The following is a 23725-nucleotide window of genomic DNA, read 5'->3' on the forward strand; positions in this document are numbered from 1 at the left end:
CAAAACAAACAGTATTTTAAAAAATAATCTGCTAACTTTGTTAAGAAAATGGATTGCTGACAGGAAAAAATTCTCCCAGTAGAAACTTTTACATTACCAAATCATGCAGACACAGCATTGCTATGGAAACAAAGCTAAAGATGGCTTGTGCTGTGAAAAACAACTTGCATGTGGCTGTGAAAAGTTTGAAAATGACACCTTTTTGGTTGGTCTTGAAAGACATTCTGAAACACAAACATCTTGGGTTAGAAGTTTTTTTATTTAATTTTTCACTCAGGCAAGATACTTTCATTTCTATTCTTACAAGTCTGATATCAAAAGTTACCAGCATACATATATGATCCATACAAGTAGAGAGAAGTCTGTCAGTACAGAAGTACACTTCTATCAAATGTCTTAAGAGAAACAAAGTCCCTTTCAAACCAATCTAATAAAAGAACTTCTTAGGATAGAATATAGAAAATGTAGTATGATCTATTAATCTAGTTACTCATAGAAGAGTTTAAAAATCTAGTACCTAGTGTTTAAACAAAACATACTTTATACATTTGGCTAAGCTGAAATATCATACCTTGCCAAATAAAAAACTGCTTTCTAACCATAGCTTTCCCTAGGAGTTCTGCAGGTATTTAAGGCATGCGGTTCATTTCCTGCCAAGGCTGAGAAAAATGGGTAGGTCTGTGACAATCTTGCTAGTGTGCTCGAAAAAGGTCTAATGCTGTAGCTGACAACGTTACATGTATCTTAACTCCTGGTCTCCTTGAAAATTTCCCAGGTACAATTTTGGGGCCGACTCCATTTTAGCTGTCAATGTCTTCAGAGGACTCAATGGAAGACTGGATGGGACTTTCCAGAGCATTACAGTCATCAGTAAGGAACGCCAAGTCCTAGAGAAACAAGAGAGATGGCTGACGTTATAAGAAGGAAGGCAGGATGGTGCAAATGTGAGTAAGTCAGGCCCTGATTCACTTTTGCTGGAGTCGGGAGGCAGGGTAAAGACAGAGGGAGCTGAACACTGTGTCCCTGTTGGTGCATCCTGACTCACCCTTCTGCAGTAGGAGATCATAATGGTGTACAGGCTCCGGGCTTTTTCCTTCAGCTCACTCACTTCCAGCACTCTCTCACATCTGGGGTAGGCCACAAAGTCACGGAGTTTTGTCAGCACACAGTAATTCTGCAAAGAGTGCAGAAGAGGCATTTGTAACAGTGCACAAATGCAGATTTATGTCCCTCTCTGCCACTTAACAAAATTCTTACTGCCTCTGTGGGAGCCCTGAATTCCTACCTCTGTGTCTGTGTGATTTATGTAACCTTTAGTGTGGGAAATTAACCTTCAATATGTCATAACAAAGGTGTTTGGTCCAAATAAGTGCTCAGAAAGTTTTGCAAGCGCAGTCCTGGTTTGCCAGCTTCCTTCCCACAGGCTTTGGGATCTGGCAGTGCCAAAACAGTAAAATCTGTTCCTGTAGTTGGTGGGGCTACGTAAAAAAAAAGGTGCACTGTTTCTCTTTTAAGAGAGTGACTCATTTTGCTGGTGAACAAGATAATCAAGGATTCATGACAGAATTCCTCCATTCCCATACAAAAGGCAATAACTTTCTCTGGGTCGTTTTATCTCACAACTTGTATTATTAAAATAAAGCATGGAAAACATTAATTTCACAGCATCCTAGTACAGCAGATAAATAAATATTCCAGCTCTTGTTATAAAGCAAGTAAAACTGATGCACTGGGATCACGCTGCTCAGTCTTTGCAGTGAGGAAAGGCGCTAGCAGCTATGGAGTTAAGATCTGAAGGGATCTGACTTGCAATGCCTGACAGTATTATTGCTTCCAGCAGAATATGTCAGGCATTCTTCATTGATTGGATATATTTTGTTTTACTTTTTTAGTTGTTCAGGGGAACTCTGAGGACAGCAGCAAAGTATGTCAGATATCCCAAATATAACATACATGCACAGGAGACTATTTCACCTTCACTGGGAGATGACTTCTGTTGTCTTTACTCTGTATTCCACAACCTCAAGAATATTTTTCCTTTCTGGTTTCAACAAATGGTAAATAAGACAGGAAAAGCCAGCAAGATATCTCTGCACTTCTGTTAGTTAAAACTGCAGTGCCAGAAGCCACACATGATAAAAAATGCAGTTTGTTGAACAAAGAATTTGGTTTGCTTTTTTTTTTTTTAATTATTATTCAAAGCTTTGGTGTGCATATTTAGCTTCTATCACAATAAACAATGTAGAAATGGCAGTCACTTCAAAACAAAATCTCAGAAGCTCCATAGGGATTTTAGTAAGATTCAAAGTGAGATTTATTATTTTTCAGTCACTCATCTTTCTAGTTAATTAAGCTTTTGAAAAAATAGTTTCAAACTGCTCTTCTGGTGTTAACAGTCTTGAGAGTTATGCTCTCTTTTCAGTGGCTGCTTCTTCTGTGCAAAAGGAAGAAGACAGTGTGAAAACTTACATGGATGTCCAAGTACAGCCTGGGCAGGGTCTCCACGCATGGGTCCTGCAGAAAAGAAAGATCAGTAGCAATTTTATTTTGAGAGCAACATGTATCAAAAGCAAGCGACCTGTAATGTCTTTGTTGGAGTTTTTAGGCTGACTCACCTTAGCCTTGGAGGTCTGAAGCTCCTTGAAGGACTCGGTGATTTCTTTGCTCAGAGATAACACCCTGGAGTAGCAAGTTGGAGGGGCTGCTCTGGCTAGCAGGGCTGCAGAAAGCAGAGCAAACAGGCTCAGCAGCATCTTCGTCCTGGGGAGCTCGTCCAGGGGAGGAGGCAAGGAGGAAAAAATCCTTGTCAATGGCTAGGCAGCTCCTGCTAAGCCTCAGTAGGTGAATTTCATAAGTCAACCCCCAGTTAAATAGTCGTCTGCATCAATGAGGGGAAAAAAAGTTTGGGGGTGGTCCGAGGAGCAGTTTACTGCTGGTTTAAATTTCCTGCCAACCTATGAGGCGGGGCTGTTAGCACTTTCCTGCCCTGGAGCAGGGAAAAGAGGGAGCAAGGATAACAAAAACAAGCACTGCTGGTATGCTGCATTCCAGAAAGAAAACCACTGAGTGAGCATCTCAAGCAAGAGAAATAACTGTAAGAAAAAGTGCAGGGTTATCAAAGGGCGAGAGGCCCTGATCTTGTGCATGTTTCGGTGCATAAGCCTCTTTCTTGAGAAAGTAATTTACAGCTGCAGGACCGCATATGGTATGTGTGGAGAGGCATCCTCCAAGTGCTGTTGTCTTATGCTGACAGTGCTGATCAGACTTGCTTATCATCCTTAGCAGGCCTGAAAGGTTACTTCTATAAGGGAGACCTCTGATTCTGTATTATTTCCTCTTTTCAACCTATGCAGACGCTCTCTATTTCTAAATCAAAGCCAATAGTGCTTGCAATGGCTACCAGGGGAGAGCTGTATATTTACACATTTGGGTCTCAGATAGAATTAATGCACCTCTATATGGCTGTCGTAAATGTATAAACACCATTTTGCTTTCTGTGTTAGATTTATGAGGCTCTGTTCCTTTATTAGATTTCAGACGGAGCTGAGACATCCAGATGCTGTGAAGCAGGCATGGGGCTGAACATATGTTGTTAGAGGTTAATTATCCTGTAGAATGGAAGTGCTTTTCATTGAAGAACTGCTTATTTCACAAGTTACCCTCCCACTTCCCAGAGGAATCAGTAGAACCCACCACCTTTCAGACTGAGGTTCTAGCTTGGTATTGACCAAAATAGGGAAATATCTGATGGAGGGCACAATCCCCCTGACATTGAATTAAACTGGGAATTCCCACTTGAAGATGAGAGCAGGGAAAATGACAAAGCATCTGTAAAATAAAGGAGCTTCCTGTCAGTCACTTTGGAGAGAAAATCAGAGTCTTGGGAAAAAGAAGAATTCTGTATTTTGTAGAGGATTCTGACTTGAATCTACTCAAATACCTGGAAGAAACAAGGAAACAGATCTGCTTTGTACGGTCTTGTTTTATTTCTTTGCTTTTACAGAGAATGATTTGTTTGTTAAAGTCGTGTGCTCCTGAATGGTAACGTGATAAGTAGCCTGTGAGGAAAGAAAAATTTCAACTGTTGGGAGTCACAACAAGGAGAATTTAGGGCTGCCTTTGGAAAATGGGCTGTTGGGTTTTATTTTTAGGTTTTATTTTAGGAAAGGGAGTTGTTTAGGCAAGTGAATGAAGAGCCAAAGTGAAGCTGGAAAACCTTCTACCTTTGAAAATAAGGTGGCACACAGCAGTTGGATTGTAGTCCTAAACAAAACTACCTCATGCATATCCAAGGAAAGGATTCTTCTCTGTGTGAGCCTTGCCAGTAAAGAAACAGGCTCTTAATAATCATCTCCTTACTGTAAACAGTAGCTGAGAGTGGCAGTGAAATATTATCCTTCTATCATATTATTGCTTGGCAAGCTGCTAAAATGTAGCTGCTCTGACAGAAGAGCATATTTCTGAACAGTGTAAACATTCTCTCCATACAAGATATAAGCAATACAACTACTGCTAAGGATGTCTTTGATATTAAGCATTTCCTATTTATTTATTTATTTATTTATTCATTTATTCATTTATTCATTGTGAGCATTTTGTCTTTCATGATATTTTACCTCTACCAAGCTTGGTGGTGACTCCATTTTGAGTAAAACACTGTGGATCATGCTCTAAAAGAAAGCTGTCTGAGTGCCTGTCACAAGTGACACCAGTAAAATAACTCTCCATGTTCTGTGTCTGGGCCAGATTGAGGCAGCAGAAAGCTGTTTAAAAGTCCCTCTTTTTAGCATGGGCTAATGTGAAAGGTTCCCTGAGTGATTTGGAATTACATTATAAACTGTGCTGTACTTTGGCTTCCTATGGGGAGAGAGGCAAGCATGTAGCATCCTATGGCCCAATGCAAAGTCCCAAGCTGGGTTGGAAGCCCCATGCCGCAGGAGCCTTACCTGGAGGTCACATCCTTGATCACCCGACATGGATTTCATTTCTTTCTCAGTTTTGAAGGTGTTGGTTTGGATAACCTAGTACTGATGTAGCAACGAATGGAATGAGGATGAAAGGTCTGTCATCTACCTCTCAAGCCTTGGCACTTGAAGTCTACCTTGGCCCACACATTCAGCATGCATATCTGTGAACATCCTTGCCTTGAGAGGTGAGATTTACTGAGCCCTGTGTTCTGGTAGAGATGCTTTGCCACCAGCAGGCAGGGAAATGATCCACCGATCGAGGCTTCCTGAAGAACAAGATAATGCAATGATTCACTGAGCTACCAAGATCTTGTCCCACTCAGCAAGGCAAAAGCTGGATCCAAATGCCGATTGCGAAAGCGTTTAACCAACCAACCAACCAAATAAAAGACTCTGCATTGTGAAGGGATAAAATTGCTGGATTAATTTGCCCTGACATTTTTGCTCAGCTGCAGCATTTCTGCATTGTGGTTTCTCTTTGATCCCAGACAGACTAACTCAAGGAAAGCCACCCTGATATGGACATCCATTCAAATAATTTAAAAAATGAGCTACCCTCAGAAATCTCAGGAAAAACAACTTCTTATTTATTCTTTTCTTCAGGAAAGAGCTGTAAAAGAAGGACCAGAGTTTAATTTCCTCACCTAAATCTTCCTGTTTCTGGGCCAGATTTCATGCATAGTTGATTCTGGCCCAGATGGATATTTTCCAGTGTCTCCTAGCTCATCAGCATTTCTGCACAGCTTCTGCACAGCTCAGCGTGTAGAATATGCAATTCAATTCAAAAAAGTCAGAAGTTCTTCTCAGTTTTCTTCTATTTGTATCTTATCATCTTATCCTTGCTCTATAAATATGTTCAATTTATAGTCTGCATACAGGCAAATAACTTCTCTGAGAAGCTCAGTGGTGACTTCAGGAGAACTTGCTAGTGACACCAGGCACTGGGAGTCCTTTCTGTAATTGGCACCTGGCACAGCTCTGAACCAGCTATGCAGCTACCAAAGCCCTTGAAACTCCAGACACTTTTTGATGACTGTTTTTATCACATTTGTCACATATGCAAAGCAGCTTATTAATTCTGGAGCATATCTTGCCTTGGGCAGAAAAGATCGTTAATGGGGTTACAGCAAGCTGTTTCTCTCAAAGGCTAATGACACCTGAGAGCATAGATTCAAAATGGACATAGAAATAACCCTGAGAGCTGCAGTTAGGGAAAGGACAAAGATCAAAATATGTCACAGCCAAAAGTTTCCTGAGGATTGCACCTATGGAGAAGCTGCTACTCACAGCCCTTCCAGTCTGTGGCATGATGCTTGGGCCGGGGTTACAAGGCAGCACAGCAGGAGAAAATCAGCATCGCTCCATCTCAGATGGGCAACATAATGTGCACATCTCACTCCACCATGGACGCATCCTTAGAATCGTCCTTCAAGGGCTCCAAGGACTGAGGCACATATTTTCTTTGAGTTTTATCTGCTCATGAAAAGTATGATATCATCACATCCTATGAGATCTACTCACAGTATGTTTATTTACTCATTTTTATAAGGAATATTCCACAGCAAAAGCAGACACAGGCTGAGAGACAAACTAAAATCCTATCATGACATAACTGCATACAAATCTTTTTTATTTTTTAAACAATTTTCAGGTATGTTTTTCTCTTCCAAGTTAGCGAAAACTCAAACAATAATATTTTTCTAAAAGTCAAAGGTCTCACTATGTAGGCAGAAATTCCTCCCGTGTTTGAACGGTGTACCCAGACCTCCACAGACTTTTCACAAAAGCCCTTTCAAGCTACTGCTTTCCTAATATGAAAATCCACTTGTTTAATGAAAATGTTTATTTTAAAATAGTTGGGAGCTGCTGTGAGACATTTTATGAAGTCAGCTTCCTATTATACTGAAAAATAGGAAAAGAAAATCAAAACAGCTCTTTACAGAGAAAGCCTTGTATACTTAGGAAGCAATTCAAAGCCCATGACTGAGCTTGCTGTTGCAGAAGATGTGCCACTTCCTGTTTCAGAGCTGAGCCGAACTGCCCTGCAAGCTGCCAGCTCAGCACAAAAGAGGTGTTCACAGCCTTCTGGGAAAGCCTGGCATTTTGGTTGAGGCCTTGTCTTACTTTTCCTGGCTGCTGCCCGTGCATTGTCCATATTGTGTTTTGTTGAGATATCAGCACTGAATTTTGGATGCAGGTTGTGCAGCCTCTCACACTGCTGTGGTGCAGATGGGATGCCGTGTACAGCTGTAATGCGTGCCCATGCTTTAAGCTAGGATGACCCAGTGTGTCTCTTTTCCTCCTTCAGGCTGGCATTGCATCCTTGCAGGTGGTGTGCGCAGCTTGGCCAAGCTGCAGGCAACGGACAAGGCAGGCAGGACTTCAGGGCTGTTGATGTACTGGCATTGCAACACCATTTTGCAGTGATTGTTAAGCTCAAGTCCCCTTTGTTTGCTCAGTGGTACAGGGTTCTTTTTTCAATACTGATGTCGTTTTCTTTTACAATATACACATATATTGTGGAAACATACTCCAAAGCTGTGAGCCTTTTGTGAGGCACTGGCACAGGCTGCTCAGAGAAGCTGTGGATGCCTCACCTCTGTAGGCATCAAGACTGGGTGGCACGGGGCTCTGGGCAGCCTGAGCTGGCAGGTGGCAGCCCTGCCCCTGGCAGGGAGTGGATCTAGGTGATCTTTAGGCCCCCTCCAACCTAAGCTGTTTGATGATTCTATGGTTCTATGAAAGCCTGTTCTTAGACAAAGAATCCTTGCAGTGGGGCTGCAAGCTCCTGCCATCCCCTGGAGCAGAGTCAGAGCAGCGCTCATGGTCGCTTGGAGATGTCCCCATGAGCTGCTGTCCCTGCAGTGCAGACAACACCCAGACTTGTCTGGGCCTCAGCTCCTGACTGTGTAATGGGGATAATGGCACTTTCGTTGGAGGCTGTGGGAAGGCTGCCATAAATGACAGGGAGACAGAAGATTATGTGGTTTTAGTCCTGCCAGCAGTACTCTTTTCAGCGACTGCAGGGCTTATTGATTTGAGTAGTGAGGGATTTAGAGCCTTAAGCCTTCAGTGTCTTGCTAAGAAAAAGGCAATTTAACCTCTAAGAAGCCCACACGCATCTGTGGTGTGGTAACAGGGGTTCTTCAGTGGCAGAGCTGCCTTGTTTTCTTGTGCCTTGTCTGCCTCCAAGTTTTGCTGTGTTATCCTAAGTTACAACCGTGCTTTAACACTGAAGAGAGGACCTCGGTTGCAGGATAATGGGGAGAGAGCCTTGTCTGGTTTTAGAGCAGTGTTCAGCATTAAAAGCAAGTTATTCCTATTTTCCTTCTCTCTCCTGCTCTCTCTCTCTCCTTTACACATGCAAATATGGCAGATAACTCCAAGTCTTATCATTGCTGGTCAGCATCCCATTCTCCCTAATTACACTTGTGATGAAAAATGATGTCAGCAGGCAAGGAATGCATCAGAGCAACATAAGTGTATGCACCTTGCAAATTTATCTATGATACAAGGCCACTGGGGAACTCCAGGACTGGGTTCAGAGTGAGGCCTGAGCTATCTGCTTGCTCGTGGAGGTTGTCCCTCTAAGGAGCTCTTGTCCGTGCTGGGCTTAATCTGTAAGGAAATGAAGGACTCCATTTCTAAGATTGTTATTCCCACAGCTTTCAGAAGCATTACGTTACTCAAAGAAATTAAGTGGATGAAACTGAGAGCGAGGTCTTTATAACAGCCTAATTCAAGCCAACAGGAATCGAAAGAGGCTTCTCCGCAGAGATACAGCCTGCTCAGGAGCTTTCTATTAGTTGCTTAGCATGCTGGGAGGTTCAGTTTTCTGTTTATTCTTGCCTAGAAACCTGCAAATGTCAAAGCTTATGCTGCTGTGTGTATTTCTAGATACAAATAGCAGCTCTTGCATGAGACTAGCACGACTGCAAGGTAAAACAAATTATTGTTTGAGAGGGTAAATCAGGAATCCGTGTAACGTATCATGTCTCCATAGTTCTGGTTTTTTTGTGCTCACTGCTTTTCACATTTAATGGTTAAGTACAATGAAAGAAATCCTACCCACACTGAAACCAGTGACACAGGTCTCAGACTTCTACAGTCTCACTCTAGATTTAAACTTGTTTTCAGTCCATCAGATGCATTATTTCTCCTTTCTCACAGAGAGCATTGTGCTGCCTGTTGGAGATATGAAACAGGCTGAAACTCAGTGCCCTAAAACCAAACAATATGGCAAGTACCTTGTACATAAATACTCTTCTGAGGCACAGAAATATATAAGTAAGGTGAAATAGCTGACAAATTTCTTTACTTGGTAAAACACAGAAGTGATGAAAATAAGTGGAGTTTCATTCTGTTTAACAAAATGAATAAACTGATTAATCACTATATTTTTGTTCTGTCAACTTGCCTTGAAAGGAAAAGTATTGGAGCATGTCAGAAATCCAGTCTGTTTCAGATATAATTAACATTTAAGTCTGAATTTCATTCTTCGTCACGATCTTTCGATTTTAAAAACAGAAAAGTAATCTTCTTCTGCTTCTGAACCACATTTAATGAATTCTCAGAAGACTAACTACCCTTACAAGTGTTTTTAGTTTGTATTTGTTGAAATCAGATGACTAAGAGTAGTTGAAGATATGTGAAATGGAGCTCTGCGTATGCCTGAAATAGTTTAACTGGTAGTTGGAGAACATCTTGCAGATTGCTCTTGAGCTAGGTGCTCAAGCAGGTAGTTGGAGAACATCTGCAAGAATGAAGTGCTGACCAGGTCCCCTCCTGCCAGCAGAGCTGGCTTATGGGTGGCTTTCCAGGAAATGGCCATTGCCGTGGACATTGCCATGAATGTTAGTTAAGCCAGCAGGCTTTGGCTTGAGGTGTCCAAGTGATGGGTATTTGTGGCCATTAGCTGGGCAAAAGCTGAGTCAGACCCTAGGGTGGACTGGGGAACTTTCACAGCAGCGGTGTATTTACTCAGACAGATGGGTTTAGAAAGTTTGGTTTTACTCTGACAATTGTTCCCAAAATAAAAGAGAAATCACAATACAAATATAAGACAGACCCATTACAGCCGGGTCTGCACTGAGGATCTACATGAACAGAAATATTTTGAGTGACAAATCACCCCAGATGCAGTGCTAGGCCTTTCATGTGCAGAACAAGCCAAGGTCTTTAACAGAGATACTTTTAATTTTGGACCATTAAGCTAATTTCCATTAGAGGACTAAGCAAATTAACATTTATTTCCCTCCTTTCTATTCGGCTGCTGCTTTCTCTTTTTGTTTTGATTTTTTTGTTTGTTTGTTTGTTTGATGTCTTAGAAGGGTTGTGGCTGGGGAAGCAAGAACTTGGCTTGATTTAAAATGTAAATGCAATTCTATCAATCTTCTCCTCTGCTAATAGGCTGCCTAGGCATTTTAAGGGCATATAGTGAAAAGGAAACTGTGACTGCTAAAGAAAAGCCAGCCCCCTGCTGTTCCTGTTCATATTTATTTCACAATCAGCCTATTGAAATGGTGTGATTCACACTCTGATGCTGTTGTTGTCTAGCTGGCAAAGTCACTGGTGAATTTAAAGAAGTTTCCCAAGCTAAAAACCAAGCAAACCGTGTTTGGGGCAAAAAGCAATCTTATCAGCAATGAGAACTAGTGAGTCACTGCAATGATCTTCCTTGCTGAGAGCTCAGGCTACTCTTGCAAATGAGAAGCTCTTTTGAAATAATAAGCTGTCTTCTAAAACTCTGAGAGGCTGTTGCTTTTGAAATGTAAAGTGTCCTTCTGATATACATATACAGAGTATACAAGAGTAAAGTCGTGCTGAAGTTTGCAAAAGCAATTGAAATGTTCTTTGTTACAACATTGTTCCTTGAGAGAAATAGCCCCCAAAGAGAGAAAACGTGAATGCACAAGAGGAAAAGAGGCTGCCCAACTCTCCAGTAATCTTTGGTAAATACTAAAGGAAAACTCTGTCTGTTTATCTTAAATTATCCAGAGTTAATATATTCATCATATGATCATGTAGTGATCATGATCAAGTAGTTTGTGTGAAACAGTGACTTCCCAGGAACATAAAGACTACATGGCCATAAGTGTTATCTTTACTATATTTATCATCATCTATACCCTACCACTGACATAGCTTATAAACAAAAATATAGGCACCAATATCAACACAGAAGAAGATCAGAATATCCTAAAGGAATAAGTAAAGATAAGTAGAGACTGAATTAAAGGAAATAATTGAATCTAACGCTGTATTTGCGTGTTAGTCTTTGCATGACGTGTCTCATATAATACAAGAGTTAATATCTGGTAATGATAGAGGATAAAAAAAAAAAAAAAAAAAAAAGGAGCTATGTTTAATAAAGCACATTTACTCATTACCTCTGGGATCATCATAAGCCTCTAAGTCAGAATTGCCATGAAAAAAATGTGGGTATAATCTTAGAATAGGTCAGAAGTGTTGACTTCAGGGATATATTGATACCGTTGCAGAAGCAGGGACTTGCTCACCTGGGATATTGTACACACTTTTCACACTTCTAATCACTCATGGTCAGGGAAGTTGAATTCACACTGCAGGGGTGCAAAATGCACAATGAGAATATTCATTGTGAGATGGCATACATGGACATTTTTTCTCTTTTACCTCCCTTTCATTGGTAGCCCTATTACTTTTCCAGTGTTTGGGTCCGTGTCCTGCTCTCATGGTGAAGCACTTTGATCACTGGAAGTTTTGTAGCAGCGATCGAGAAGGAAGTGTCCCTTAGACACCCTCTCTATATATCCCCATCCCCATCACTAGTAAATGTAGAAATTCAGGCGTACAAGGCCTGCAGAACCCAGGCAAGCTGGAAACTCTACTTCTGTGCTGTAGAATATACAGAATATGTAGAATATCTCTGTAGATATACAGAGATATGACCAGGATCTGTGGTCTTCCAGGAGAGAGCCCATAGCTGCCTGAAATAGAGCCTGCAGGCTTCCCAGTTGAGCCCAGAGGAAGATGTAGTACTGCACTGACTTCACGGGAGATTTACAGTTGCCCCACTGGACCCCAACCTGAACACATCATTATCTGTTGTGCAAGGAGTAGTACACTGCTATGTGGCGCTCTCGGAAAGGATGGGCTTGCTCATGGGAGTGTGAAAAGCACACGTATAAGTAACACAGTAGCTGCCATACTGCAAACCACGCTCATCAACCTATTTTATTCATTAGTTGTACACTGACAAGAAGTTTGGCATCAACTTTGTTCATGTAAAATACACGGTCTCAGTTCTTCCTATTGCATAATTTAGATACATGTGCTTTGGTAATAAAACAGTGCACCAGGCAGAGAATGATAGCATTGTCTGCAACACTTTCGCTCTGACACCAAAGGGAAATGTGGCGAATAGAGTCAAAGAAACTGAGCAACATTCGGGAAAGTATCAAAGTGATCAAAGCAGACTCTTTGATTCTGCTTTACACATACTTTTGAAAGAAGAGTTATGTTTCCAAACACAGCGTGTAGGTTCTTGATGCCAATAAACTGGCTCGGTTTAGCTTTATACTTTCATAGGAGTAGGAACTAAAAAAATCTTTAATGAGATTGCCTGAGCCCTGTTATTAAGTGTTGAACTTGCTGGGAGAAGGCTAAATATGTTTGTTACTCTCTGAGGATGCTGAGCTCTCACTGAAGGAGACTTGGTGCCTGGGCTGAGTAGTCCTGAAGAGGAATCAGCATTTGCAAGAATGACAAAAAGCTCTGAGCTGGTCTTTTTGTTCATCTGTATTTAAAACACTTCTTTGCTAGCAGATCAAGCCTCAGGAAAAGAGACAAACTAACAAAGCATGTGGAACGTTTAAAGAATGGTTTGAAAGGGTGCCTTGTTGGAGCCTTTTTATAGTTAGAAAATATTGATCGTTTTCCTATATTTATTTCTCATTATTTTTTTTTCCTTTTCCTTTTTTTTCCTTTTTTTTTTTTTTTTTTGTGCAAAGATAGGCAAAGTTTCTAGACTCCTGATCCAAACACAGTAAAATATTCTTTTTCATGTTATAATTTGACCATTAATGATGTCAAGCATGAAGCTTTTTTATACCCTAGCAGAATGTACTCCATTTTAGTCTTTGTAAAATCTGATTTTCTCTCCGTGCTGCAGCAACTGTAAAGCTGCCCCCAGGGAGGTATTCTGTTTAGCTGTGAGAACACATTCCTTCAGGAAATACTGAAGCCAAACTACACACACACACATAGGAACTGTATTAGAAGAATTCAAACCTTGAATGGAAAACATTGGGCCTGGGCTCTGAACTTCAGGGCATGTTGGATTGTGTTTCTCACATTTTTCTTTGATTTTACAGTCCAGGGCAGTGAACCAATATGGGCACATTCCAAACACAGAGAGCAGCACCCAGTGAGGACAGCCTCATATCCTCTGGCTGTGTCAGAACCAAAAAATAAAAAAATATTTTTAAAAAAGGAGAATGATTTACATATCCAACATTTGTTTCTTTTGCTCATGCATGAAACAGACATAGCCAGCGGTAATTGTTATCATGTGTCAGAATTAAAAATTGCTCTGCCATGGGAACATCCAGCATGTGACTCTGGAGGAAAAGTGGTGGAAGATGGGAGATGAAAGATGAAATAGATGCACATTTATTATGAGATGAAAGATGGAACAGTGTCAATGGTTTACGCGCTCGCTCGGCCCAGTTCTGTGACTAGTGGGGTGGAGGGATTCGAGAATCCACGTCTCTGCAAAGGGGAAAGAGGGAACCCTGAATAATTACAAACAGGGGCAACGATCTGAGGAGAAACAAACTAATTTACTAAGTATGGTATCGGAATGCAAGATAACACACTATAATACAATATAATTAGAATTGAAGCTAAAAAATCAAATACAATGAGAGAGTTTTCCAAAAGGTGGAAAGGCCTCACCACAACACTGAGGTAGCACCTGCAGTCAGGTTGAGCAGCAGGGAGGAGAGCCAAAGGAAAAAAGGGAATGTCTCGTGACCTTGCCAGGGGTTGTATCTCCTCTCTGAACGCAAAGTCCTCTGGGATATGTAGTTCTTCTTCTCTTCCACACAGACGCCTGGAAGTGGAGCATTAAATCTTTAACTCACAGTGCACTACATGATGTTATGATGTGGAATACCGATTACCAAAAATCATAAAACCATGACAAATAGATGCATATTTATTATTTCATGCTTTCTTCTATTTTTACACACTGAAGGTAATGCTAAGAGAAAAGTCAAACTCTATTTTCACCAGAAAGGTACCAGATTCTAAACTCCTCTTCCCCTTGGCAGCTAATAGGACAACAGATACAACAGAATGGTTAAAACTATCAGATTCTGACCCTTGCTTTGGAGTCAGCTTTGGCCTTGAAACATATCTACTATTAGGCCACATCTACTATTGCTCTTAAACTGAATGTCATTCTAGTGATTTATTTTTTTTAACTGTATTTGTATAACACTTATTCATGTATTTATCTTATTTTCATTTATTTATTGAGTTTTTTATTTATTTAGCCATGTTTATTTTATGGGTTTCAAACACAGGAAGGAAAGATGAGGGAATTATGGGCTGGACACAGATGACTGGGATGAACTGGGTGAGGCCAAACCATGAGCTGTGCTTTTACAATCAGTCCCAGGGATGGCCTTGGCAACTCTGTTGCCCAAACAAGGCTGTGAGGGCCTTCCCTATGCCAGGAGGAGTTAGAAGTCTCCCCATTACCAAGGAACAGCAGAGCAGAGGAAGAGCCGGAAAGTGTTTATGGTCCCACTATGAATGGCTACTGGGGAACAGGAACACCCTGCATGGCTTTATTTTACCGTTCACATTCTCCCTTAGGCTGATGAACTCTGCCTCTTTTCAGACAAATATTAGGAAAATAAGTTAGTGTGACTTTTGTTAAACTAATAGGTAACAGAAGAGAAAGAATTCAATTGTGCCTGTGTTGGGTTTACCACCGTTTCTCAGTAAATGATTCTAATTAGAATGATTTCTAATTAGAAAACAGATACTTAAAAACTAGAGTAAGACTAATGTAAATGAGGGTGTTTTTTCCCCCCTCAGATTGTTCTGCTGCTTAAGCTGGCATTAAACAGTAGGTGTGATAATCATTGTCTTAGAAGAAACACGAGCTAATTTGGGATTAGACTGCTGATGCTGAAAGATTTTTCATTTAGGGTTGGTAAAATTGTTCGACTTTCCAGTGCAACACATGAAGGAGTTTCAGCTGTGACAGAGAACAGCATATAATGACCTCAATTTTTTTTTTTTTTAAAGAAAGCACCGATTAAGAAGAGAAGAAAATGTTCTTCTTTGGAGAGTGAACCCAAGGTCCACATCCAGAAAAGTAATTAAGCACATGTGAGTTTAAACATACTATTGAATTCAGTAGGAGTACACTGTTGCACACATGTGCCTAACAGCATACACAGAAAGAAAAAATGCTCAGAAAGTTTAGACAAATAATTGCATGCAACTGTCTATTTAAGAAAGCTGTGCTTTGGCTGACTCTGTGTTGGAGATTTTACTGCATAATTCAGAATCATCTTTAATAAACCATATTGCCATTGGTCCTCCTGAAGCACAGATGCTTCAGGGAATGTAATGATATTTTGCTTTTTCACATTTATACATGCATACTTTATTTTCTTAATTCCTTTTGTCTTTTGGCTTACAGCCTCAAGCGAGAGAATGAAGCTTAGTCTTAATGTAACTCACTGGAGGATGTTTGAAGCACAGAATAAGAAGACATTAGATGTGATTATCTGCTATGCCGCTGAGAGCTGGAGACTAATTTCCAGATGACGTGAGTTGTATATGGATTACAGCTTAGGGGCCAAAGTAATAGATCAAGACTCCCACTGAACTAGAAGCTGTGCAAATGTGTTGAAAAGATGATCTGTTGGATTGCAGAACTTTGCTATAACCTTTGCACACTTCTGTGTTCAACCTAACACTGTTTTTCTCCCAAGATTATTTCCTTACATCCATCAATAGCAATAGATTTTCCTTGCTTAGCAATTGTATGCCTTGCTTAGTGATTTTTTTTTTTTCATGAAATCAATACATGAAAAATGTCTGTACTAACGTGATAGTTTCCTCGCTTTTGTGTCCACTGGCATCAATGAATCATTCTTGAGATAGCAGATTCAGAAGATAATCAAATATCTCTCATTTCCAAGACAGCATTGTTCCCCAAACTGTGTTCCTGTGTGCTCTATGTTTTCTGATGTTAATCATTCACAAAGGCAGAACACATACACCTGAAAAAGTCTGTATCTGGTTTGGGTGCTGTTCTCGAAGGGTTTGGGCTTTTTTCTTGCATGCAAAGAATGTCCAGCTTTTCCTCCAACACAACTTCTTGAAGCACAAGTTCTACTAACATAGTTTATTTTATCTGTCAACACTTCAGATGAACAGTGCATTCCCTGTGTTGGTCTTTCTGAGCAGTTTTTCCTGTTTGGGTCTAGACCAAAGAAGCAAATACTTCATTGCTAGTACTTGGTCTAGAGAAGAGAGAGCTTCCACAGAACCCTTTTGCAGAATGTGGCTGCTCTGCTACAGTCTTATATTCAGCTTCAGAAAACCCCAGCTCAGTCCCTGCAGTGGGCAAGCATTGCTGTCCATAGTACTGGAACTTCAGAAGAGTCTTATGTGGTGATGGAAGGTAAGTCCAATGCCAGCCACTGGACTGTGTGTGCCACATACTTGACAGAATCTACCTTCAGTCATTAGTGCCATCTTGATGTCACTGATGACTGAAGAGGAAATGCTGTGAGCTGGATTGCTTAGATTTAAGCTGAAAAGTCATGTGAGGACACAGTAAAGAGGAGGAACATAGAAAGGACCAGGAGTGAGGAGTCACAGCGGTAAATGACTGATAAAGAACTGCACTGATGTGAACAAAGCAAGTAAACAGTGGGCATATGTTCAACATTGCCTAAAGAAAATACATTGCCTTTTCAGCAAGTAAGTAAACGATTGCACAAAATGCAAAACACACACACAAAAAAACAAACAAAACAAACAGCCACTTTCTTTTAAGTCTCTTAATTCTTTTAAGCATGCAAAAGTTAATTTGTTTAGAATTTATCTATTCCATAATTGAATATAGCTCACTATATAGAGCGTGTAAAGCAAAAATAAGAATAAACAATTTATTGTGTTGAATCTTATTTTAATGTGCTTTTTATGAATCTGACAATTTTCCTTTCCTGCCTTCTGGCCTATTAATTTTCAGTGATCAGCTGAAATCAAACTTCTTTGAAACCAGTTAAGAAACTTGATTGCCAGGCTTTTTGAAAAAAGAGGGTATTTTAATGCTTTTGTGTTAGATTTAAAGAAATGATGTTTTCCAGCATAACTACTACTATGGTTGTTGTTAGAGTTTGTGTCAGATCTCTACTGCAGGCACTATATATAGTTAGTGATCTGAAGAGATCAGAAGCAATAGGAAGAGAAGAGAAACAGAAAATGTTATGTGGAGAGCCAATAAGGGAACAGGGTGTATTTATTAGCTGCCAAATTATTGCCGTGCCCATGGATTGCAGTGAACCCCTGGGGTTTGTAGTGGCTTGGCCCCTCATACCTTTGCTGTTACTCCATCCTCATTGGGGGACTCAGATAGAAACTGCCAGAATTTCTGCAAAATCCCCATTTGTGACCACGCTTGCAAATACTTCCATTGCTGATACAAGCTCTACTGACCTATGTGAGACAAGGTCACTACTGAGCTCATAGCAGGAACAGTTCATATAAACAACACCCTTTGCCACCAACTTTATTCTACCTTAGCATTTTCCCTTCTGTATTTTTGTCCCTCTGCAAGGGCTGTTGGCTGCTCTATTGAAGATTCCTGTAATTTCAGTAGTAAGTCACAGCAGGTTCCTTTCAATCAAAAGGAGCCGCGTCACAGTGAGCAACACAAGTAACACATTTCCCTCCAAGCAAGCATGCTCTGACTTCATTCAGGCACACAAATATTCTTCAAATCCCAAATCACCATCTCCCAGCCCAGCAAGAAAAAGGCTGCAAACTGAGTTGAAACAAAACAGATAGGCAAGTTGAAACATTTTTCTTCCTGCAGAAAAATAAACCAAATATTTCCACTTTGCCTACCTGCAGTAACCTCTGCTCCTTCCCATGGGCCCTCTGCAGCCTTACTTCTCACTGGGCTGAGGGCCCAGGCCCCTTGGGTGGGAAATTTGATAGTCTTCTGGTTGGCAATCAAGAATTCCTCACATTTCTCAGGGGACGTTAAGGGATTTGGACTTCTGGGAGCCTTAGTACCAAATGAAACAGCCTTGAAAAGCTGCCTTCAGTGATGTTAATCAGATTACCTCTTTGGAACAATGGAAGCAGGAAGCATGGTTTTTCCATCATTTCTTTAACTTCTAGTTCACCATTTGATAACCACTTCAGTATCATTTTGCAGCAGAAGGCACAATAGGTCTTTCTTTATGGAAAATATACAGGTAGACAGACCGAATAGATGCTGCAGGTGGTGGTCAACTCTAAACACTGATATTTGCTGAGCAATAAGACTATTTGTAACTCCTTTCTAGTAAATGCTTGCTGAGGAACAGAAGACACATTTTTTCATATTTTCATATGCACCCAAAAAAGGATGCAATTTCCAAGGTTCTAGTATGATTTATAATTGTCTATGTATGTCATCATTCCCACAAATGCAGTTCAAAGCTATTTTAAAATATTATCTTTTAGAAGAGGTAAAATCACAAAATTTAAAATGTAGTAGAAAATAATTTAGAACACAGAACTACATTACTTTCTCTCCTTTCTCATTTATAGAAGAGTATAGTAAGATAAAAAAGAAAGTCAGGGAAGATGTGAAATAAGTAGAACATCAAGAGTGATAAGGACAACTGTGAAGGTTGCAATGGATCTGGCAAATGTTAAAATCCAGAGCAGTTTGTCATCAGTCTCATTTCTGTGTTGGGCACTCTTTTCCTTCTTTCTCCTGAGTGATTCTTACCTGAACAATTGAAAGAATCTTAAGATATGTAAAATGATACTTAAACAGACTTGTATTTATTTATTTAAAAGTTTAATTACTTTCAATTTTAAAATTAATTTTAAATAATTTTTAAAATGTTTAAGATGTATTTAAACAAAAATATAATTAAAATGTGAATTTAAATTTTGACAGCAGTTTGCTTCTTAGACTAAAATGTCATCACAGATTCATCAGAGAAAAACAATGTTATAGTATCTGAATAATTTCTTCACATAATAAGATGTTAGGACAACATCAAATCAATGGAGTAAACAGGGCTGCAAATACTAGGGATCCACAGATGTGACGAACATAACTGATTTTCCACTTCAGTACTGACTACTCTGTGTGGAAAGAATTCCTTCCCCTTACTAACCAAGCATGACTATTCCAAACTGTGAGTCCAATTGTACTCTAATAGGAAAAAAAATTGCAGTTGTGAATGTATGTTATCCTGCAGATTTACTTTCAGGAGCTGGGCTCATTCTCACAGTTGATGGGTTGCTAAAACCAACTGATATGTATGGATATAACCTTCTCATGGCCTGCACATATGGATTGTCCTACGGACATTTAAAAGTATGGCTCTCTTGGTTTGTCTACGCAATTTTCTGTTTGAATGATTTCTTGAATGTAAATTGAGATGTCTGGAGTGTAACACAGAACCAAATGCTGAAGTGTCCATATATACCAGAGACTTTTCTTCACCAACTTGCTTTTCCATAAGCTCTGGTTTTGAATTATTTAGATATTTATGTATTTATTTGTTTGTTTATTAAGAAGGAAGAAAGAAAAATTAACAAATTAATTCTATAGTCAGCCTACTGACGCATTGCTTCATACATTTCTTGTCAGAAATTTCTGTGAGGGATAAAAGAACATGAAATAGGGGCTACAGCTTCTTTAGATGCCAGGTAGTAAGAAGCCCAGAGATATTTTCTGCATATTAGAAGCTGGAGCAGTGCTGTGGGTACAGATCTGACTTGAGAAGGAGCTAGTGTTGAGGCCATAATGTCTGCACTGTATATGTTTGGGGGGTTTCACTTCAACTTAGCTCTAGTCCAATCCCATGGGCTGACTGCCTGATGCCTGTTGGGGTATACTGTGTGCAGTCCTGCAGGACAAGTTCTTGTTTTGTTCATCCCAAGAGAATTCAGATTACATTCCGAGACTGCTCCAAGAGCAAAGCAAATAAACTGTGCAATTTGCTTTAAGAGCACACTCCTGTGTTAAACTAAACTAGTGAAATAGATGTAGCCATTGTTGAAAGATAAAAAAAACAAAACAAAACAAACAAACAAATAAAAAAAAACTGCACCTGGTTGTAATCCTAGAGGACATATTTGTTCAGGGGCTGAAAAGATAAACATACCTTTATGGAAAGCTTTATCAGTCTCATTTTTTAAAGAAGATCATTCCATTTCTTCTAATGGCTGATCTAGGGGGAAAGGAGCTTTTTTCATTTGTGGAAACACAATTTAAAGAGATTGTTGGTTACTTTGGTCATATAATGACTTTCCTATGGACTCTTGCACTAATTACGTATAATTCCTGCAAATGCAGTTCCTATGAGGGGCAGAATGCTTTCATATGTTTCCATGAGACCCAGTGTAAGTTACAAGATGCTAAATACAGTAGTTCTGTTATTTTTACAAAGCATAGTTAACTTACTTCCAAAGGCATGTGGCTCTCAAGCACCAGTAGGCCTTACTTGCAAAGCATATTTAAACCTATTCCACCTACCTTGCCTCTTTAGCCATGCTATTGCACTGATAATGCTCTAGCATGCATATGTTAAGTGTACGTATACAAATCTCTTCATAAGGGCAGAGAGATGTGATTAAAACTGAACAGCAAAACAAATTTCTACCCTCTAAGCAATTAAGATAGTGGGATAAGATAAAGTTATTAACTTCAAGAACACCTACAAAACTTCGTATTCTAATACAAATTGCTCAGCAAACGCATAGCAACCTTCAAGCTCTGTTGAATGGTTCTGTAAATTTGAACATGAATTTTACCCCTTTGCTGAGAACTTGAACAATTCATGAACACTTCTGTGAAGGCTTTATTCTGCTACGACAGATTTTAGCAAATAGATTCAATGAGGTATTCAGCAAATAATGTTTTTCCTTATTTAACAAGTCTAATTAATTTTGATAACATTTCCTTCAGGTGTCACTTCTGTGAGCAATTAATTTCCTTTTACTGCTCATCTCTATGTGTACAAAATTGCCATGGCCCAGTAGAGGCCCCATTGCACAAAGTTCAACTCACACGGGCTTCTTATGTGGCACTCAGCAGATAATTTTATTCTTCAAACTGCAATCTTGTATTTTTTATCTGTGAGATGAGAATATATGTCTTCAGCTGTAGTAGTGTTTTATATCAAAATTAAAAAAAAAAAAAAAGGAAAAAAAAGAGAAAGAAAGAAAGAATGAAGAAACAAATTGTGCTCTACTCCTGAGAAGAAGAGAAGCAAGAGAGCTATAACTCACCCTGGCACCACTATTTAGTGTTTTGCCTTAATAGCCCAAGTGTAATAGCTCTAAAAGTGCAGCCTCTTAACTGTTCTGCTAAGTATGGCTCTTCATCACTTGAGCTACATTCTGAGTTCTTGAAAGACACTCTGCAGGCTAGGAAAGATTGGAAAGTCTATAATTTTACATCAATCAATAATACTGATAAATTGCCAGTCACAAGAATGGACGTGACAAAATACAATAGTACAGGCTATTAACAGAGAATCCTCAGAGCTCCAGATACAGATGTATTACATGAAGAAGGGGAGAAAAAATCATTAAGCAGTAAAGCTTATTAAGCAGTTAAGACTGAAGGGAACATAAACTACACAAGGCCAGCATGGGCTGTGGAAGGGAGCAGCTGGGCTGTTTCACTATGGGAAAATGGCTTCAGCTTAGAGCAGAATGCTTGAGGAAGCACTGGCCCAATCTCACCTCTTTAGGAATATTCACTGTGGGGAGATGCAGAAGGTACATTGGTTTCTTACAGGATTTCCTGGCAGTTATGCTGTGAATTAGCTGATGCGTGTGCTCAGGAAACATTCTGGAGCTACGTATCTCTCAGTTTCTCTTGCATGGCCCTGTTCTTCTCCAACACTTACTCCTATGGACCTGTTGCTGAAACTAGTTTAGCTCTCTAAAGAAAGGGCAGCTACTTCAAATGTTTTCATTTACCTGTTCCTCAAGCTGCAGGTACTCCACTCTGAAAAAAAAATCTTTGTGCATGGAAACACCAGATGAATAGACAAAGAAATGTGCAGTGGTCACAGAGAGCAGCAGGCATAGAACTTGGGAGTCCTTGTTCTCAGCTGCATGTCCAATCTGAACTTTGGCATGCTTACCCACGTGATGTCACAGCGAGCTGACCACGATGAGGTCTCACTGTCTCTGAAGTCTTATCATTATATATGTTTTCATACCCTCAACTGGTTTAGAGAGATCCTTTCTGTAGTGAAGACCAACAATCACTTTGTATTTATTTATTTTTGCCTAATATTACTAAAGGCTCTGCTCCCATCACAAGATAAACACACATAATTTTGCTTTCTCTTTCAGTGGACTTCAAAACTTCAGTCATACCAAGGAGGGAACTGAGAAAAAACTTTCACAGTATTTTCATCTTATTTCTGTTCTGAGCAAAAAGGAAAATGCATACTACATGGAATAGCACAGAAACAGATAAAGGCCATAAAAGAACAAAATGTTTTCCATTTTAAGTCATTGCAGCTATATACTGCAGCGAAAATTGCTTCGGGTTTATCAATCTGTGATTTAGTGTAACAGTGTCAAATCACAAGATAGGCATAATGGACCAATCGGGCTATGGCTGAAGCCAATTACAAAAGTGTGACTCAGTGGTAATATGCCTGAACCAGGGCCAGCCGTTCTGAAGCTGCAGTCATTCCTGATCTGTGATTCCAGTAACTTCAGTTTGCTTTCCACTCCTTGAATATGCACAGGAAATTGACTTCATTTCCGTAGACAGTTATATTTTCTGAGGGGTTCCAGTGGTTTGAGGACTGTTTGTAGAGCCAGTGCTGTCTGTAATTGTGCTTGCTGTGTACACAGGCAAAATAGGCAATTTTGATTATTTGGTTGATAGAACTGTATTGTAGAGATAAATGATATATGCTAAATAAGCCTGAAACTTAAGTAGAAGCCCAAACTCAAAGCTACTGCAATTTTGACCTCAAAGTATCCAGTGTTCTGCAGAACATACTCTTCCCACCTTATCAATTTAGTGTTCTGTACGAAGAAATAGTTCTGGTTTCTAACACATCACTTCATGTGCAATTCATTTTAAAGATGCTGAGGTCAAGACCTTCTGTGGTATCCCAAGCTTAGTTTTCTAGGAAACTAAGTTTCTCCAGGAAACCCTATAGCGTGAATACAGTGCAGCTGTGAGAGGAGAGGGATAAAGCCAGGCCAGCATTGCATGTGCCTGCTTCTAACCACTGTAGATACAGAGTAGATGAAGCCTGGCGCTCCATGGAACTGGTAAATAAATGAACAGCAGAAGAGCTGTAGGAGCTTGTATGAATTCTGAATTTAGGAATTCCATAGTTCTGCTGGGAATTTTGTTGCATTTAGCAGATATTGTTTTAGCTTTTTTTTTTTTTTTTTTTTTTGGTGAGTCTTTTGGCATGAAATAATAGAAATAAGTAAGATCTGAAAACCTGTTATTTTCAGCAGAA

The 23725-nt window shown here is 39.8% G+C and overlaps 1 protein-coding gene across 1 annotated transcript; it reads right to left on the reverse strand.

The window, feature by feature from the left end:
* Nucleotides 1-240: 240 nt before the first annotated feature.
* On the reverse strand, nt 241-2843 carry CYTL1 (cytokine like 1). Its single transcript, XM_420795.6, has 4 exons — nt 2616-2843; nt 2470-2514; nt 1046-1174; nt 241-887 (listed from the first exon to the last, which is right to left on the reverse strand). Exons 1-4 carry the CDS (start codon nt 2751-2753, stop codon nt 801-803), a joined length of 399 nt encoding a protein of 132 aa, XP_420795.1. The 5' UTR covers nt 2754-2843; the 3' UTR covers nt 241-800.
* Between the last annotated feature and the right edge of the window lie 20882 nt (nt 2844-23725).

The sequence above is a fragment of the Gallus gallus genome, chromosome 4, assembly GCF_016699485.2.
Source record: "Gallus gallus isolate bGalGal1 chromosome 4, bGalGal1.mat.broiler.GRCg7b, whole genome shotgun sequence".
Lineage (NCBI taxonomy): Eukaryota > Metazoa > Chordata > Aves > Galliformes > Phasianidae > Gallus > Gallus gallus.